Source organism: Stegostoma tigrinum, chromosome 8 (assembly GCF_030684315.1).
Source record: "Stegostoma tigrinum isolate sSteTig4 chromosome 8, sSteTig4.hap1, whole genome shotgun sequence".
NCBI lineage: Eukaryota > Metazoa > Chordata > Chondrichthyes > Orectolobiformes > Stegostomatidae > Stegostoma > Stegostoma tigrinum.
Genome location: NC_081361.1, coordinates 54,877,229 through 54,897,859, shown reverse-complemented (window position 1 = coordinate 54,897,859; position 20,631 = coordinate 54,877,229). Strand labels below are relative to the sequence as shown.

The window sequence follows — 20,631 nt, the reverse complement described above, 5'->3', positions numbered from 1 at the left end:
GAAATAGGAGAATGTGTGGATAAGATGTGAGGAATGGGAGGAAGCTCGTTTGGAGCATAAACTCATAGCTGTTGGGTAGCTGGCTGGTTTCTGTGCTGTAAAATTCAATGTGATTTCCTAAAATGGAAATATCTTTGCTTTTTCTGGTCTTTCCTTTGTGATAAAACTAAGCCAGATGGTAAATATTAGGAACACTATGTTCCCAGTAGATATTACAATACATACATATATATGCATATAATTTGGCAGGTGTAGGAGACTATCCATCAATAAAAGAAGAATGGAATATCATGTGAATTATGTGACTGAAAAACAATTACTTTATCAACATTATTACGGAGATAGTAGGAACTGCCGATGCTGGAGAATTTGAGATAACACGGTGTGAAGCTGGATGAACACAGCAGGCCAAACAGCATTAGAGGAGCAGGAATGGAAGAAGGGTCCTGACCCAAAACGTCGAGCTTTCCTGCTCCTCTGCCTTACTTTATCAACATTGTTCTGTCCCATCTGTTGCATATCATTTCAAAATATGGTTTACAGTTCCAGTGAAAACAAAATTGCTAATTTGCCAGATTTGGGATGATTTTCATTACCTGTACAAGTAATTATAGTGAAGAAATTTTTATATATTGTTTTACAAAAATATATGGTATGTTTATCTTGGGGCCACAAAGATTTTTACTTGCAAGGAAGTATGGAATCGGAACCATGAGCAATATTAGGAACAGCTGTCAGACCTGGTAGTGCTCCTCTGTTCTTCAGACCCTGCCTCCTCGATTTAGTTATTTCTCAGGTGATAGAAAATTGTTCCTTCACAACCACTGTTTCAAAAAGCCGTCATTGCTAATCTTCCTTAATTGAGGAAAGTTTTGGGTTTGATGGTCATTTCCTGCAGGACTCACTAGTTCACCAATATCCTCCAATCCTCTTCCAAGCCAATAGCTTGTACATATCATTAACAGACCTCAAGTTTGAGGAAGACATCTATTCACGATTGTGAGTTTCTGCTGCAGGTCTTTATGGATAAACAGGCTGATTTTGGACCTTCACATCTTTTGGAACATGTGGGTAGGTTCCACAAAGACTTGGAGTGCAGGATTTGCTGCTTTCCTCCTCTACCACTGGTCTGCCACATTGTTGGGATGTTGAAATTTAAAGCACATTGCAGCTTGATGAGCAAATTGTTGCAATTCTTTGTGCTTGTCTGTGTCTATTGCCCAACACACATTGCCAAAGCTTGCAGAATGTTGAACAGGGCCTTATCCAATATTGGATCTCATTGTCAATGGTGACCATTTGAGAGAGGTTGCTACAAAGATATGAGGAATGTTCAACATATTCCAGAGTTTCTTCTTCAAGATACATAAGAAGTAGAATATGTGACTGACCAGGTGAGAGTTGATATGAACAGAAAGACTTCGGATGCTGTAAATGAGGAACAAAAGCAGAAGTTGCTGGAAAAGCTCAGCAGGTCTGGCAGCATCTGTGAAGAAAAATCAGAGTTAATGTTTCTGGTCCAGTGGCCCTTCCTCAGTTCTGTTTCAACTTCTGCTTTTGTTTGATAGTTGATATGTTTTGGCAACAATCAAATTGGAGAAATTGTGTGATATACAATTGCAGTGCAGAGTGGGCAATGACAGTGATGTCATCACAAGCTGTGCATCTTGCATATATGGCTAGCTTAGTTTTGCTGCAGAAGTAGCTTAAGGTAAAGAGCTCTGAATCTAACAGAATTCATTACAAGATTATTACACAGGAAACCCTCACTTAATGTTGTGCTTGTGGTCCTGAAGTCAAATCTTCACCTCAAAGCAATTGTAGTTATTAACATAATGAGTCCTTTGCAGGATTGCGAACTGGTTCCTTGCACATTCAAAGTTCTTGATTTACTGAATCAAATATTAGTTCAGGTTGATTAATGCAGTCAGGAATTCCTGGTGTTCTCGACATTTTTGTTGGATTTGTCCGACAACAAAGACCACATTAGAGGCCTTACAAGGACGTTGTGGGCAGAATTTAACCTCATTGGTGGGAGTTCTATGTTGCTGTTATCGGGCAAAGGTCCAATCCTTTTAGTTAGCAGGCCAGCATCAAGCTTTCCTAGGAGATAAGACACTGGACAAAGAGATCCTGACCCTACATTACTGCTGGCCAGTCTGTGGCTGGTAGCTTTCCAATGATAGTGCAATCAACGGAACCACAGGTGAGCAAGGGTGGAAAATGGATGCTGGTGGCTGTTGGGGGAGAGAATGCGAGTGTTGGAAGAAAGGGAAGGGGATGTCTGTCAGTGGGCTTCCTCCTCCATATGCCAGGACCTTTGATTAGGCATTGTGTACTTCCTCCCCCGCCCCAGAATCTTGCATATTTGCTTGTCGTACTCTCCACATCATCAATCCCTCACCTACTGCTGTTTGAATAGTAGCAATCATAGGCTAAAGGCCTTCAGTGGGCATCGATTGCCAACCTGCCCTAGACTTCACCTGAGTGATGGAAGGGCCTAATGGTGTGCCCACCTTGCGCCATACTGTCAAATCAAATGTCCTGCCCACCCTTCCCCACAGCCACAAACTCAACTCAAAGAGAACAAAGAAAATTACAACACAGGAACAGGCCCTTCAGCTCTCCAAGCCTGCGCCGATCAAGATCCTCTGTCTAACCTGTCATCTATTTTCTAACGGTCTGTGTCCATTTGCTCCCCGCCCAACCATGTACATGTCCAGATATATCTTAAAAGACGCTAACGTGTCTGCGTCTACCACCACCGCTGGCAACGCGTTCCAGGCACCTACCACCCTCTGCGTAAAGAACTCTCCACTCATATCTCCCTTAAACTTTCCTCCTCTCACTTTGAACTCATGACCCCTAATAATTGAGTCCCCCACTCCTGGGAAAAAGCTTCTTGCTATCCACCCTGTCTATACCCCCCATGATCTTGTAGACCTCAATCAAGTCCCCCCTCAATCTCTGTCTTTCTAATGAAAATAATTCTAATCTACTCAACCTCTCTTCATAGCTAGCACCCTCCATACCAGGCAGCATCCTGGTGAACCTCCTCTGCACCCTCTCCAAAGCGTCCACATCCTTTTGGTAATGTGGCAACCAGAACTGTACACAGTACTCTAAATGTGGCCGAACCAAAGTCTTATACAACTGTAACATGACCTGCCGTCTCTTGTACTCAATACCCCGTCTGTTGAAGGAAAGCATGCCGTATGCCTTTTTGACCACCCTATTGGCCTGTGTTGCCACCTTCTGGGAACAATGGACCTGAACACCCAGATCTCTCTGTTCATCAATTTTCCCTAGGACTTTTCCATTTACCGTATAGTTCGTCCTTGAATTAGATCTTCTAAAATGCATCACCTTGCATTTGCCCCGGATTGAATTCCGTCTGCCATTTATTTGCCCAACTCTCCAGTCTATCTACATTCTGCTGTAATGTCTGACAGTCCCCTTCACTATCTGCTACTCCACCAATCTTAGTATCATCTGCAAACTTGCTGATCAGACCACCTACACTTTCCGCCAGATCATTTACATATATCACAAACAACAGTGGTCCCAGCACAGATCCCTGTGGAACACCACTAGTCGCAGGTCTCCAATTTGAGAAACTCCCTTCTACTACTACTCTGTCTCCTGTTGCCTAGCCTGTTTTTTGTCCATCTAGCTAGCACATCCTGGACCCCACGTGATTTCACTTTCTCCATCAGCCTGCCATGGGGAACCTTATCAAACGCCTTACTGAAGTCCATGCATATGACATTTCCAGCCTTTCCGTCATCAATCAATCCTGGGGAGTGGGGGCATAAAATTCTGTCCTATATCTCTGTGATCCTCGACCACAGAAAAAATAGATGATTTAGGTGAATGTGTAGCAGGAGAAATCCTGCCATGAAAAAGAGAGAACCAACCTCAATTTCCACTGCATGTTTTATCTCCCTTTCTGAAGATAGTTACATTTATCACATTTATATCATGTTTTTAATGTGGTAAAATGTGCCAAAGTGATTCACCAGCACATTATCAAATGACCCCAAGTCTCATAAGCAACTATTAGATCAGATGACCAAATGCTTCCTCAAGATAGATTTTGAGGAGGTTGTAGAAAATGACTTGGAGAGGCAAGATATTGTTTGGAGAGAATTCCAAAGGATAGTCACCATTGGTAGAGTGATTAAAATCCGAGATGGTCAAGAGGCCATAATTAGAAGAGCTGAATGGATTTAAAATTATAAAGATTTGGGGAGGAGGTAGGGCACCTAGGGAGTTGACGACCAGCAACTGAAGAAACATATTGATCAGAAGGGTGAATGGGACTCAGTGCACAGAAGACCTAGAGCAGCAGAGTTTTGAATGATCTCACATTAGAGGGCAGAATGTGAGAGACCAGCTTGAAGATACTTCAGGGTCAATGTCACTCACATGCTGGGGAAATTTTAAAAAGCTAATTTAAAAGCTTATTAAGGGAAGTGCAAAGAAAACATGTAGTTCTACAATTTAAAGCATTTATTACACATGGGGCAGGAGATCGCTTAACGAAATTCTCACCTTACAGCAGTAAAGATGCATGAGATGAATTTTTGAGCGAAGTGAAACAAGTAAGAATATTTCGAAGTAGCTATGGCCGTCATAAATTCAATGAAGTGAAGAAAGATTTGCCTCTGCTCATCTGCTGTTGAATCCCTCCAAAATGCTTTTGGTGCCTGTCGACTTGCCTATTCCAGTGACTGCTTTCCTGGAACTCCCTAGTTTTGTGTGGAATTTAGCCTCAATAATTGATGATAGATATTCAATGAAGGAAAGTAGGCATATGTCCAAATAAGTATTCCCACCATCTTAATGTTCTTGTGCACCTTCTTATTAGGTAGAGAATTGCAAGGCTTGAAGGTACAGATGAAGTAAGTTTGGTGAGTTTTGGCAATGCCTCCTTTTGGATAGTATTGTACCTGTTTTGGGTCTTGTAATCAAGAGAGAAACTGAGAGTGGTAAGGAATTACATTACTAATTTCAGAACACTAAGTCTTTATTGTACCACTTTATCAATTTTGCTGATCAAGATATTGGTCCAGTTAAACTTCTGGTCTGTTAAGACCCTCAGAATGTTGTTACTGGATGGCTTCTAACAGCCTTGAATGATGTGGGCTGTGGTGAAAGATCTGGGAGAAGTCAAGTGAGGAATGGAAGGCTACCAACATAATAGAAATTCACAAAGGGAAACAAACAAAAGAAAAAAATGGGTAATTATGGGCCAGATACCTTAACAACTACAATTGGAAAAACGTTAAAGTCTATCATAAAGTATATAATAGCAGAGCATTTGAAATAATTAATCACGCAGACTCAACATGGTATCATGAAGAGCAAGTCATGCCTAACATTAGAATTCTTTGAGGAGATAACAACCAGAATAGATAGAGGAGAACCAATAGTTGTAATATATTTGGGTTTCCAGAAGTGTTTGATAAGGTTCTGCACATAATTCTGGTTAATAAGATAACAGTTTGTGGTCCTTGAGGTATTATGGTAGCATGTAGGAGAATTGGCTAAATAATAGAAGACAGAGAGTTTGAATTCGAGGAGTATTTCAGGATGGAAACTGATAATTAGGGAGCTCCACAGATATCAGTGCTGAGGTCATAAAATAAGTGGGAAGGTAAGTGGTGAGGATAAAGAGTCTGCAGAGGAATATAGACAGGGTGAATGTGTAGGCAAAATCTTGGCAAATGGAGTACAGTGTGGGAAAATGTGAAGTTATACACTTTGGCAGGAAGAATAGAGGAGCTGAATATTATTTAAAAGGAGAATGATTACAGAAAGATACAGTACAGAGATATTGTGCATAAATTACTAAAAGCTGACATCCAAGTTCAGTGGGCCACAGGGAATGCAAATAGAATGTTGGCCTTTATGTCAAAGAGAATAGAGAATAAAAATAGAGAGGTCTTGCTAAATTCATTCAAGGCCCTAGTTAAATCACACCTGGATTACTGTGACCAGTTTTGACCCTCTCATCTTCGCAAAGACGTACTGGCAGTGGTGACAGTTCAGCAAAGGTTTCTCGGTTGATCACGTGGTGATGATGAATAAGTTTGGCCTGTGCTCATTGGACTTTGGAAGAATGAGAAGTGATCTTATTAAAACATAGAAGATTATTAGGGAGTTAACAAGCTAGTTGCCGGGAAGTTGTTTCCCTTTTCTGGGAGAATCTAGGCTCAAAGGGTACAATCTCAAAGTAAGGAGTTTCCGATTTAACATAGATAAGAGGAGATATTTTTTCTCTGCTCCTACATTTTATGCACCCAAAGCCCCTCTGCCTCTGACTTTTTTTGTCTTTCCTTCGTTTCACTGTTTTAAACATGCGTCGTTCATCAAGTTCTTGATCACATGCCCTAATATGGCCAAGTGGCTCTGTTGACAATTTTTCCCCCACAATGCTCTCTGATGCACCTTGGTACATTTTACTACGTTAATAGAGCTACACAAATACAGTTTGTCCAGGCACCACAGTTTGTCATATTAATGGCAAAATCTAATTGAAATGTGGTCAGGGCAGCGACGATAAGATATAACAACTGAAATATAAGGAAATTTGTTCTAAACTGAAGTCAATTGGTGATGAAGCCTTCAATGAAAAACCATTTTATCCACCAAGTTTTCATCTATTTTCTATAGAATGTGTATCTTTAAAGCTGTTTTTATTGATGTAAACTTTAGTAATTTTTCCAAAAAAAAGAGAAATCCAGATATAGAGTTGGAAATTTACATGTGTCCAACAATTTCTATTTGACCAACTCAACTAGGTAACTGAGCTTGCCAGGTCACTTTCTTAACTCGTGCATTCTAGCACTGGTTTAAATAAACAGACCAAGTTAGTGATTCAGTATAATAACATGTACTAAAGTTCAAGATTAGCTGTGAGCAAAGCTGCAAAATATTTTCTGGTATTTAAATGCTATTGTAATCTACCTATTGCTATTGTTAATCAATTATGTCAATGTTGACCGTTCCAGTATGAAACATCCAAGCTGACATAGAAAAGCAAATGAAGGGAACTCAGGATGGATAATCATAAAGCCAGGAATTAACCCCGTGGTGAACAAGAGTTGTTTTAAATAAAAAAAAACAGTGAATTAGTCAACCTCTGTAAAGAGGAGCACCAAATTAAATTTTCACACTTATCTAAGTGAACTGCCGGGAAATGTTAAAACAGACATGCTCACAAAGGCACAGCTCCACTGATTTGACCCTGGCCTGATCAGATTCAAGTCTGTTTTAGGACAGCAAAAAAACTTGTTAATTTTGATCAGATTGAGTTTGCCTAATTTTGGAAATAATCTCTTCCAAATACACAATTTCCAAGGAATGGGAATACAGGCAATGTAGCAAATATATTTGCACAGCAAAAGCTGTAGTTATATGTAATTTTTTTTTAAAAAATCACTTGTATATTATGAATAAATGAAGTACGACACCCACCCTTTTAAATATCTGAGGTGTTCTGTGCTGACAGTGTGTGTTTGTACGTGATGGCTTTAAAAATCGATTGTATCTATGTTTGATTGTCAGGCCTGGCCCAATGTGCTGAACTGTGCTGGCAATTGAGAGGCGAAGCTGGGAAGAGGCAAGTTCGTGGGGCAAAGGTCGCTCTGCAGCATAACATCGGGCTTGGTGGTGCTGTGGTAGTAACAATATACAGGATGGGGTTTCCTGAAGCTGCAAGGTGAGTTAGTACTTCCTTCTGTCATGGCCGAGTCGTGCCACGTTAAGGTGCAGCACAATGATAGGGCCTGTTTGTAGAGTATCTGCCCGGCCCAGGTCCCACATTAACACTGCAACTTGTCTGCTTAGAAATCGCCTTCGCTGCACATCAATCCATTAACAAATCCGAGGAGAACTTGAAACAGTGCGGTTCCTGTACAGCAAAGGCATTTCCAGAACTTGACCCAGCCAAAGCTGCTTTGCCTTTCCCTAGTGACTAGTGAGATTAATATTTATTGTCAACTGGCTTACATACTGCGCTGTCTCTCCAGTTACTGTGGCTGGCCTTGTACAAACGCATTGAGCCTCTCAATTAAAAAAAAGTTCAGTTTGGAACCATCTTAAACTGCAGAGAGCAGCTGTGTCTTTTTTTAGAAAAAAAGTCAGTATTTTTGTTAAGCCTGCTCATATATGTCTGCTGCAGTGCAGCATCTTGACACATGCTTCTTTATGTAGAGAGCTTTGGCAGTTGTATGTTCCTGTCCGTGCAATGTTTGAACACATTTGAACATTTTTACCAATAACTGTGTATGATTGGAACAAAATTGAACAATATTTCTATCCTTTGAATATTGTGCTTTAACTCTCAAGTATTTCCTGATGTCATACATTAGAGGCCACTTGGAGAAAATGAATGGCCACTTGTGTTGTTGACAGTTCTTGCCACTGTAGAATTTGAATGAAGTGGCAGAACATGTGTTAAACATAGTACTCTATCCATTTTGTTTTAAATGAGCTTTAACTGTTGAATTCATTTGAACAGAGAATAGAAAAAATGCTTTTATACCAGAAGTACAATTCTGATTCTGTGCTGTGTTTAGTATGCTGCAAACCATTTCAAATAACATCATAAAGTAGGCAAAGACATTTGTTCATTTAGTGAAAAAAGCAATTGTGGACTGCCTTAGGAACATCCATCCTATGATGTTAATGATGAAGTTTCATCAAAAAGAATCACCATCATTTGAGATAACAAGGTGTAGAGCTGGATGAACACAGCAGGCCAAGCAGCATCAGAGGAGCAGGAAGGCTGATGTTTCAGATCTGGACCCTTCTTCAGAAAATGCTGGCCTGCTGTGTTCTTCCAGCTGTACACCAGCTTCCCTCCGTCATCATCACTTGCACTGGTTTTGAAAATTGCAATGGTGTTCATGAGATGAATTGTAACCTGCAGCCCATCTTCCTATCAGTTTGCCAGATTTTCTGCTTTTATGTGCCTCGAAGTCCATTCACAAACTGCACATGTGTGCAGTTTAAACTGCAATTCAGCAAAGATTTTTTTTCCACTTATTCTATTTTCCCTTTTCCTCTTCCTGGAGTAAGATTTGTTTTCTGCCTACAGAGTACATGTCAGAGTCCTATTAAAGTGAGATCTATTCAGGTTGGCTCAGGTTTGAAAAGAACCAGTGCAATATGTTGGAACATTCCTAGGAGTGTCCCACAGACAAAGACGTATTTTGAATAGTAGCCCTTAGTGAAATGTCAGTATGCATGCTGAACTGGTTGTTGGCTGGCTCCCAATTTTGGGATGACTTTAATTCAGCGTCACAAGTTTCTGTCCTGGATCCTCATGTAACTGAGCAGGCCAGTCGACAGCACAAACTTTTGGGTGAGTTATTTGGATCCCGAATGCATTAAGACATAGTGACTTGAAGCATGTTGCAACATTTTTCTATTGGAAGCCCTAGGAGTTATTCAAGAGTTTTGTTTGAAACTGAGAATAAGGCAAATTGCTAGGATGGAAAGCAATTGCATCTAACTTGATGCTTTGCATCTAACAATGCCACAAGCAGTGAGAGATGTTTAAATTCAGTGAGTGTCACTGGCAAGGTCAATTTTTGTTGCTCCTCTCTAATTGCCCTTGAGAATGTGACAATGAGCCACCTTCTTAAACTGCACGAGTCCACGTAGTGTAGGTTCACCCAGAGTACAGTTAAGGGAGTTCTGGTGAAGGAACATGTATATTTCCAAATCAGAAAGATGTGTGACTTGGAGGGGAATTTGCAGCTGATGATACTCAAACATGTCCGTTGCCTTGTAGTTTGAAATAGGTAAGATACTGGATTTGGAATGTACTCTTGAAGGAGGCTTGGCAAAATTGCTTCAGTTTCTGTTGTGACTGTTGGTAAGGGAGGAAGTGACTTTTAAGGTGGATGGGATGCTGACCCAGCTCTTTTGCCTTGGGTAATCATGAGACACTTACACATTTGTCTATAAATTGCCACACTATTACTTGGGTAACACTTGAGAACAGAGAGTTACTGAACTATACTTCTTGGTACTAACATTAAGCTAACATTCAAGTCCTACTAATGACAAAGTCAGTGCGAATGAGGTCAATGTGGCTTCTTCCTGAAGTGCCATTCTAGTGAGTGAAAGGAGACATTTATCCTTCATTACATTCCCAGTTGTGGAACAACTCACTGACAATGATAGAGGGTGAAGCAGTGCTCAGGGCATGGGATTGTATATGAACATGTCGCATTGTGCCCAATTCCATGGGCAATGGTGTTGCACTTGGTAAGCATTGTGGTGTATTTGCTGCACTGGGAAATGCACCACAATGTCAGTGTTGACATTATGGCTTTTTATTTAATTTGTTTAGCCTTTTGTAAATAACAAGTCTGTACTAGAATTTGCTTGAGCGGGTTTTGTTCAATCTTAGTCACCGGTTCCTAGTAATTATGTGAACGGGAAGTTGTTCAGTCTTTAAAGATAAGATCACCAATTTTGTACAAGTTAGGAAGATGCAGCAAGCTTCATTTCAATTACATTGAAACTGCTGTTCTGAACTGAACATTACTACACAGGAATGTGGTAGAAGGGCCATCACTCTTTCACTAGCTTATGCGGTACATTTGTTTTTGACATGGCATATCTACTATTTTCTGTCCTTTGTAGCTCTATCTATATAAAGTTCATCCAGTTATATCACAGGTAAAATCTTGTGCCTTGAACCTGATTACTGAGTTGGAACATAAATTGCTTAGGTTTACAAGTGGAATGCTGAGTTCTGAGATCAATTCTAAATTGGCTTTACTCATGGCTTAGATAACAAGGTGTAGAGCTGGATGAACACAGCAGACCAAGCAGCATCAGAGGAGCAGGAAAGCTGACGTTTCGGGCCTAGACACTTGTTCAGAAATGAGGAAGGGGAAGCGCAGTTCTGAAATAAATAGGGGGAGGGGCCTTACTCATGGCTTGTCCTCTCAGTTTTACTCTCACCAGCCCAGAACAAAACTATAGCTAAAGGTGTCAAGTTCAATTATGTAATTCACACCCTTGATCATTTACATTCCCGGCTAATGGCTGCCACTTAGACATGCCAGTACTGTAGAATTAAGATGATTCAAACATGAAACACAATTGTTTTATAATTGCAATAATCTAATGGAATTCCACATTTAGATCAGAATTGTTTTGTGTTCACTCAAGGTATCTTTGATCGAGAGTTAGATGTCAAGAACCAAGTACAGAATGAAAATATTAGTAGTTTGAACATGCAAGTCATTCAGTATTAATGTTATTTGGAAGTAGAATTCTTTCATGAAAACAAGGAGAATGGTTCAGTCATTGTTAGAGAGCCTGATTTCATTTAACATCTTTAATTGCTAAATTTGCAACACATAAAGAGAACGTGTTTATCCATCCCCACCCACCATGTCAAAGCATGTGTATCCATAAACAATCCAGGCTTTCTCCATGATATGGGTTTATTGGATACCTTCCATAAATTGTGCTACAGGCCAAAAAGCCTAACCTGTCCAACAAGTTCTGCTGTCTCCATTATGGGTTATATGAAGGTTCATTTTTCATTCCCTCTCCAAGACTTGAGGTTTTCTTGCTCTTTTTGTTTAAGCAACCTGTTCAGGAATATTCTTACATACCTCTGTCACAGGTGGGACTTGAATGCAGGCCTCCTGACTCAGAAGTAGGGACGCTACCACTGTGCCACGAGTTCCCTTCCCCTTTTGCTTTTTTTTTTAAATTCTACTTTACCAAATCACTCAGTTCATAGATGTTATTACATATTTCTGGGGCAGATGGGACACTTCTTCTGGACCGTCCAGTCCAGGGGTAGGGATACTACAATTGTAGCACAAGAGGGTCCCTTCCTCACTTGCTAGACTACGTATAGACACTCTAAACATCTGATTAGTCAACCATCAGATGGTCACAATTTTAACTTTAGATTACTTGACCTGTTTACTATCAAACCAAATGAGTTATATACAGGAAATTTGGTATTAGTGGAAACGAGCAGAATTACGAAACCCCTTTTTGATGGAATCTAAAAGGCCCATTAAACATTTGCAGCAAAATTCCATCTCCCGCCTATAGCACCGCAGATAATTGCAGTTACCTCTTACTCCCTCAACTCTGCTTTGGAAAAGTTTTTATTTGTCGTGGGACATTTAAAAAAGGCAGAAGGCCAATCTACCAAGCACGCCAGTCAATCAGGTATCTTGAGTGAGCAGTGAGTATCAAATCATGATGAACCTTCTTAAGAGTACTGTCGTCAATCTGAGCACCCCAACTTTGGAAGAATATATTGGCTTCAGAAGCAGTGCAGCACAGATTCCCAAAAATGATACGAAGACAAGACTAATTAGTAAAATTAGATCATGTGGGATTTAGTGATAATGGGAACTGCAGATGCTGGGGAATCCAAGATAATAAAATGTGAGGCTGGATGAACACAGCAGGCCCAGCAGCATCTTAGGAGCACAAAAGCTGACGTTTCGGGCCTAGACCCTTCATCAGAGAGGGGGATGGGGTGAGGGTTCTGGAATAAATAGGGTGAGAGGGGGAGGCGGACCGAAGATGGAGAGAAAAGAAGATAGGTGGAGAGGAGAGTATAGGTGGGGAGGTAGGGAGGGGATAGGTCAGTCCAGGGAAGACGGACAGGTCAAGGAGGTGGGATGAGGTTAGTAGGTAGGAAATGGAGGTGCGGCTTGGGGTGGGAGGAAGGGATGGGTTGGAGGAAGAACAGGTTAGGGAGGCAGAGACGGGTTGGACTGGTTTTGGGATGCAGTGGGTGGAGGGGACGAAATGGGCTGGTTTTGGGATGCGGTGGGGGAAGGGGAGATTTTGAAGCTGGTGAAGTCCACATTGATACCATTGGGCTGCAGGGTTCACATCTGCCAATGTGGTATACTGCATCCACTGTACCCGGTGTGGCTTCCTCGACATTGGGGAAACCAAAGCGGCTTGGGGACCGCTTTGCAGAACACCTCCGCTCGGTTCGCAATAAACAACTGCATCTCCCAGTCGCAAACCAGTTCCACTCCCCCTCCCATTCTTTAGATGACATGTCCATCATGGGCCTCCTGCAGTGCCACAATGAGGCCACCCGAAGGTTGCAGGAACAGCAACTCATATTCCGTTTGGGAACCCCGCAGCCCAATAGTATCAATGTGGACTTCACCAGCCTCAAAGTCTCCCCTTCCCCCACTGCATCCCAAAACCAGCCCAGCTCGTCCCCTCCCCCCACTGCACCACACAATCAGCCCAGCTCTTCCCCTCCACCCACTGCATCCCAAAACCAGTCCAACCTGTCTCTGCCTCCCTAACCTGTTCTTCCTCCCACCCATCTCTTCCTCCCACCCCAAGCCGCACCTCCATTTCCTACCTACTAACCTCATCCCACCTCCTTGACCTGTCCGTCTTCCCTGGACTGACCTATCCCCTCCCTACCTCCCCACCTATACTCTCCTCTCCACCTATCTTCTTTTCTCTCCATCTTCGGTCCGCCTCCCCCTTTCTCCCTATTTATTCCAGAACCCTCACCCCATCCCCCTCTCTGATGAAGGGTCTAGGCCCGAAACGTCAGCTTTTGTGCTCCTGAGATGCTGCTGGGCCTGCTGTGTTCATCCAGCTCCACATTTTATTATCATGTGGGATTTAGGGTGAGTTTGTCAATTGGGTGCATAATTGTCTTAACAACAGGAGACAGAGTGGTAGGGGAGGGTTGCTTTTCGAAATTGTCGCTTATCACCAGCGGTGTTCCACAGGGAACAGTTCTGGGTCCTCCTTTTGTTTGTCATTTATATAAAATGATGAAAATATAGAAGGCATGGTTAGTGAGTTTGCAGATGACACTGGTATGGATCACTTAGTGGACAGTGAAGAAGGTCTTCTAAGATTACAAAGGGATCTTGTTTAAATGGTTCAATGGACTGAAAAATGGTGAATAGAGTTCATTCTGGATCAATGTGAAGTATTACATTTTGTTACAACAAATAAGGGTAGGGCTTATACAATTGATGGTAGGGTCTTGGACAGAGTTGTAGAATGGAGAGACCCAGGGGTGCAGGTACATAATTCTTTGAAATTTGCATCACAGAGAGACAGGGTGATTAAAAGGGCATTAGGTATGCTTGCCTTTATTGCTCACTCCTTTGCGTATAGGAGTTGGGAAGTCATGTTGAGGGTATACAAGACATTGGTGAGGCCTCTTCAGGAATACCATGTCTGTTTCTGGCCACTTAGTGACGGGAAGGATATTATTAATCTGGAGAGGTCTCAGAGGAGATGTACCAGAATGTTGCCAGATATGGCCGCACAGTGACTTAATGGTTAGCGCTGCTGCCTCACAGCGCCAGAAACCCAGGTGCGATTCTACCCTCGGGTGACTGTCTGTGTGGAGTTTGCATATTCTCCCTGTGTCTACGTGGGTTTCCTCCGGGTGCTCCAGTTTCCTCCCACTGTCCAAAGATGTGCAGGTTAGATGGATTGGCCATGCTAAATTCCTCATGCTAAATTGCCCGTAGTGCTGAGGGATGTGTAGATTAGGTGGGTTATACGGAGATGGGTCTGGATTGGATGTTCTGAGGGTCAGTATGGACTTGTTGGGCTGAAGGGCTTGTTACCATACAGTAGGGATACTGTGATTCTATGGAAGGTTTCAGTTCGCAAGAACGGCTGGGACTTTTTTCCACTGGAGTGTAGGAGAATAGAAAGTTAAGATAGAAGTTTATAAAATATTGAGAGGTATAAATACAGTTAATGGTAGTTCTGCCTACCCTTGGATGGAGTATCAAGACTAGGGACACATATTTTAAGGTGAGAGGAGAGAGATTTGAAAAAGACATGAGGTAATTTTTTTTTAACACAAAGTGTTATTCAAGTGTGGAATGAACCTCCTGAGGAAGTGGTGTAATTGTACCCACATCCAGTGTTTAAAAGACATTTGCATAAGTACATGAAAAAAAAGGATTTTGAGGGATATGGGCCAGGAACAGGCAGGTGGAACTAGTTTAGTTTGGGATTATGTTTGGCATGGACTGGTTGGACTGAAAGGTTTTTGCGCTATATGACTCTGACTTCTGGATTATGGGGAGATCGTTTATTTTTATCTATTTTCACTGGTTGAGGATTTTAGAACTGGGGACACAATCTGAAAATTAGAGCTAGATGGTTCAGAAGAGCTGTTAGGAAGCACTTCTGAACACAAGTTGGTAGATGTTTGGATCTCTCTTCCTTAAACGGCATTAGTGGCTAGATCAGTTATTTTTTATTTACATCTGAGAAAAATAAAAATATTAAGGGATACGGCCAAAGGCAAGTATATGACGTTAGGCCATAGATCAACCATGATCTTACTGAATGGTGGAACAGACTTGAGGGGCTGAATGGCCTACTCCTGTACTTGTGTTCCTTTGTAGGATACTATAGGCAAATACATCTGGGATTCCAATGGAATGCCATGCAACCTTCACTTAACCCCTAACCACACTAAATTGCAGGTGGACTTGAGGACAAATGGTGTCAGTTGGCTCATGAATGAAACTAATTGACATTCTGGAGATAGCAGCTGAAATCTTCTATGAACTCCTTCCTGCCTCTGATTTAGCTGACATGGAGTCTTTCCGTTAATTAAATAGGCCCAGCCACCAGGGTTCAGACCACATGAAACAACAGTAGATCCAGCACTGTGTGTCAGCCAGCAAGTTGGAAGGAGGGCTGGACCGAACAACAGTCTTTCTACACAGAAAACTGAGCTCCTAGCCTAAAGTACAACAGAGGCATCTGATAAAAGTTTGAATATGAAGTTGCAGACTTGCTTGCCAAGCCAGTGTGTTTGATTGCAGACATTTTGTCACCTTCCTGGGTAACATGGTCAGCGTGCCTCTGGTGAAGCCTTGGTGTTCTGTTTGCTGGTCATTTATATGCCTCAGTTTGCTGGGGTGGTTGGCATTACTTCTGGTTCTGTTTTTCAGTGGTTTGACTATCGGGTTCTGTTCAGTGTGTTTGTTGATTGAGTTCTGGTCGGAATGCAAGTACACCAACTACCCATCAAGCGACACGACCAATTCTCACTGGCCTCAATACACACAGACAGAGAAGGACACAAATTTGACAAGGACAACACATTGATAATAGCACAAGGCGAACAGAGACACACCAGGGAATTCCTGGAGGCCTGGTGTTCCAACTGGAACTCCATCAACAAACACATTAACTGGACCCAACAAACAAACCACTGAAAAACAGAACTAGAAGTGATGCCAACCACCCCAGCAAACAGAGACATATTAATAACAAGCAGGACAGAACACCAAAGCCTCACTGAAGGCGCACTGGTGATATTACCGAGCAGGGTGATGAAACGTCTGCAGTCAAACACACTGGCTCGGCTAGCAAATCTAGAACCTTATCCACAACCCGAGCTACAAATCTTCTCAAAAACTTTAAAGTTTGAATATTGCAAATATCTCTTCCACAAAGTGTCATGCATAGAGAAGATAGTAACAAAACATAAATTAATCCATTCAATTACAGAAATGTAGTCTTCAGCCTTAGTTGATGGGCAGTATTACCCTATATTTCTTTTTGTGTCAACACCGAATAGAACCTCATACGTTACTTCAGATAATTGAAGCTTTTTATTGAGAATTCACTCAACTCAGAGTCAGGTGAAGAAAATAAAGCTCTGAATGTTTGCACGTGAGGCAAATTTCATGCTGGGAAGTTCTGCAAACAACACACTATTGGAATGCGCAGATGCAATTGAAAATTCTATTCTTTTTAGATGAGCTGAGGGTCTGAAGTGAAGGGAATACAAACCATGGAATGCATTTTGGTAGGCAAATTCAATCATATTTTAAAAGTTTAATTTTTGAAATTTATTTGAAACCTGTCTTGGAATTGCTAATTGCAATTACTCTGGATAAACAGACCTTATTTTCCAAAATTCTTTTGAATTATTGTAGGGGAATGTCAGCAGTGCTTCCTGGTGTGCCAGTTTGTACAATTAAGAAAGATATAGGACTTATTTATTTTTGCAAATTTTGGTTGCATCAAAAAGAATGTAACCGTTAATATTTGTACATTGCTGCTAATGGAAATATTTACATCACTGGAAAAAAATACTCTCCATTTAATCCATCCACAGAAAATCATCAGTGCTATTCCCACCATGGGGGTTTTGCATTCTCTATATATTTGCATTTCTATTTCTTATTAAAGTTCTCCAATGAAATGCATGACATATGATGCACCATTCAGATGTTGTTCTATAATCTACATTATTCTCATTTGCAGAAGACAAAATATCCAAGTGGTCCCGATCAATGCTGTAGCCAGTGTCAATGGATTCAAAGCCCAAACTGTGTTCAGAGAAATTGAGAAAAAACTTCAGGAGGTGAGGCCAATTCTTGACTCCTAATATCTGTAGAAATTTTACAAAGGTAAATGACCACGAACGTAGTGAATAAAGTGCTGTGCTTTCATCTTTCAACTACGATTGAGATTACGTTCCTTCTGTAGATTAGATTACCTACAGTGTGGAAACAGGCCCTTCGGCCCAACAAGTCCGCACTGCCCCTTGAAGAATCCCACCCAGACCCATCCCCCTATAACCCACACAACCCTGAACAGTACGGGCAATTTAGCATGGCCAGTCCACCTAGCCTGCACATCTTTGGACTGTGGGAGGAAACCGGAGCACCCGGAGGAAACCCACGCAGACACGGGGAGAACGTGCAAACTCCACACAGACAGTCGCCCGAGGCTGGAATGAAACCTGGGTCCCTGGCGCTCTGAGGCTGCAGTGCTAACCACTGAGCCACTGTTTACCTTTTATCTGTTGTATTGAAATGCTCATGTTGAGCACTTTGACCTCTCCTCACTACTGCTGTGAAACAATCCCGTAAAACTGACTGACATGAAAGAAGTAATATTGGGCACTTGTACAGTACAGAGTTCTTCTATGTGACAGTGGCTGAGACCTTCTTCTTTTACGGCTAATGAGACAATTGCCTGCGGTTCGGTTTCTTCTTTCTCGCAAAAGCACATTGAAAATAGAAACTTAGGCATAATATTGAGGGCACTTTGGTTAACTTCTTTAGCTTACAGGTGAGCTGCTAGATTTTAAAGCCATCAGGTGACTATTCTGTCCCTTGTGCCCATGCCAACAATTTAAACAAACTCTCCACTTGGACAATTCCCTACACTTCCCCATTGCGTAGCAATTTTTAAAAAAAAAATCATATTTCCACTTCATTTTGAAAGTTACTGTTTAATCTGCTTACGATATCTATTCAAGTAGTGCTTTACCAATTTTTTTTAAATTTCCTCATGTTTGCCTGGTTCTTTTGCAAATTATTTTAAATATGTTTCGACCTTCCTTTTCAGTTGAAATAGTTTCTCACCCCCTACCATAGCAGTTAGAGTCATACAGCATCAAAACAGACCATTGGCCTTATTCATCTATGCCGACCAGGTATCCTAAATTGAACTAGTTCCACTTGCCTGCACTTGGCCCATATACCTCTCAATTTTTCCTATTCATGTGTCTGTCTGAATGTCTTTTAAATGTTGTAATTGAGCCTGTCTCTACCACTTTCTCTGGCAGCTCATTCTATACCATCCTCCGTGTGAAAGAGTTGCCTCTCGGGTCTCTCTTTTTAAATCTTTCAGTTCTGACTTTAAATCTGTGCCCTCCAGTTTTGGACTCCCCTACCCTGGGAAAAAGACCTTGGCTATTCACCTTTCATCAGCCTCCTGTCAGTTCACTTCACCACTTGGGAAGTTTGCTTGAAATGTTATTTCCTGAAAGCAGCAGTGATTTATTTTCTAAATTCTGAATTAAGACACAGCGGAATGCATTATTAGTGATTGAAACAGTCTGTATCAGACAGTTAAATAAAAGTTAAACATATGGTTGAAGGGAATAATGGGCTATGGAATTGAGACAGTGGGCATGTAGGTTGGAATTCCTGCTCATCATCAAGGTAAGCACCAACATGATAAAACAAGAAACATTGTAATGTTGTCACTTCCATGTATTTTGACACAATGCAGCTCAGTGAGTTAAGACATTAGAACCATAAATCATTTTATTCATAATGTTTTTGTCATATGATTCTGTCCCTTTTACCTGGAAATAGGCTATGTACTTATAATGCAAGTTGCAAATGCTATCTTGACTCAGTTGATGGCATGTTTTTGTCTGGGATAGGAAACTGGGGACTGAACTCTTCATTAGGGCTGAAGTGCATAACGCAGTCAGACAACCAGTGCAGAACTAAGAATTGGCTGTATTGTTGTCACTGCTGTTTTAGTGAAATGTCAAATTAAAAATGTTGTCTGCCTGCTTAATATTAAAATTCCATGGAATGACTCAAAAGATGATCAATGGCTTACCTCAGTGACGACACCAGTTCAGTCGATACAATCTGAACCAATTAACTTCACATTTTCCCAGTAACCATTGTGGGGCATTACAAGTGTGGAATGTTTCCAGCCTTGATTCAACAGGCAGTGCTTTCTGTTCCCTTCAATATTCCATCCTGTTTTGTCATATGTGAGCCTAAACAGTGACCATCAGCAGTACACCCATGAAGGCTTCATGGCCAAATTCACATTGGCTCTAATCAAACAATGGCATGGTTCAAAACATGGTTACAAAGAGCACAAAATCTGGTCACAGCTCATCTTTCTTCTAATCATTTGCAAAGCACCTAATTGTCTTGCTTCCAACATGGCACTATTTCAAATCATATCAGTCAGCCCTCATTATGGATTGAATCTGAAGCCATTTCAATCTAGCCTCAGCTGGATATCACAACTGGTCAAGCATTTAGTCACTGAGCTACAACGGACCCTATCCTAGATGCTTGTTTCATAATTTTGAACAGTTCTGTCTTAACTTTGTGAAGCCTCCCTGCCCTTGCATTGCGTCTGTGTATTCCAATACTGTGCTATTTGCAGAATCTTCCAGCATGAAACTTGCCTCTCATGTAATCATAGAGGGTTTATTTTATCCTGCTGAGTTTTTCTAGCAATTTCTGTTTTTGCTTCTGCCTTAACTCTCCCTTGAGTTATCCTTTTGACCAGAAATAGTGTCCACACATCTTTAGTCCTTCCACAGACAATTTTAGTGCCATACAGCATGGAAACAACCCTTTGGTCCAACTAGTCCATGCCACCCATCTTCCCAAACTAGTTGAGCTCTGAGGAAGGGTCACTGGACCCAAAACAGTAACTCTGATTTCTCTGCATAGATGCTGTCAGACCTGCTCAATTTTTCCAGCAATTTCTGTTTTTGTTTCTGATTTCTGAAATAACTGTAGATATTGTTTTTTATGTTCTTAAACTAAACTAGTCCCACTTGCCTGGGTTTGGCCATATCATTCCAAATCCTTCCTATTCATGAAACCATCCAAATGTTGTAATTGTACCAGCACCTACTACTACTTTTGGCAATTCATCCCACACAGAAAACATTCTCTGTGTAAGAAAAAAAGTTGTCCCTCATGTCTTTTTTAAAACTTTTTCCTGTCACCTTAAAATATGCCCCTAGATTTGAAATCCCTCACACTAAGAAAAGGATCTTTTGCTATTCACTTTATCTATGCCCTT

The 20,631-nt window shown here is 41.3% G+C and overlaps 1 protein-coding gene across 2 annotated transcripts in view; it reads left to right on the top strand.

The window, feature by feature from the left end:
- The window catches only part of scp2a (sterol carrier protein 2a), a 91,285-nt gene that overhangs the window by 45,661 nt on the left and 24,993 nt on the right, over nt 1–20,631 (top strand). For both annotated transcript variants that reach the window (XM_048539344.2, XM_048539345.2), the window contains 2 exons: nt 7,573–7,726; nt 17,311–17,410. In XM_048539344.2, coding sequence (XP_048395301.1) covers nt 7,573–7,726; nt 17,311–17,410 — 254 coding nt within the window. The remainder of the gene's footprint in view (nt 1–7,572; nt 7,727–17,310; nt 17,411–20,631) is intronic.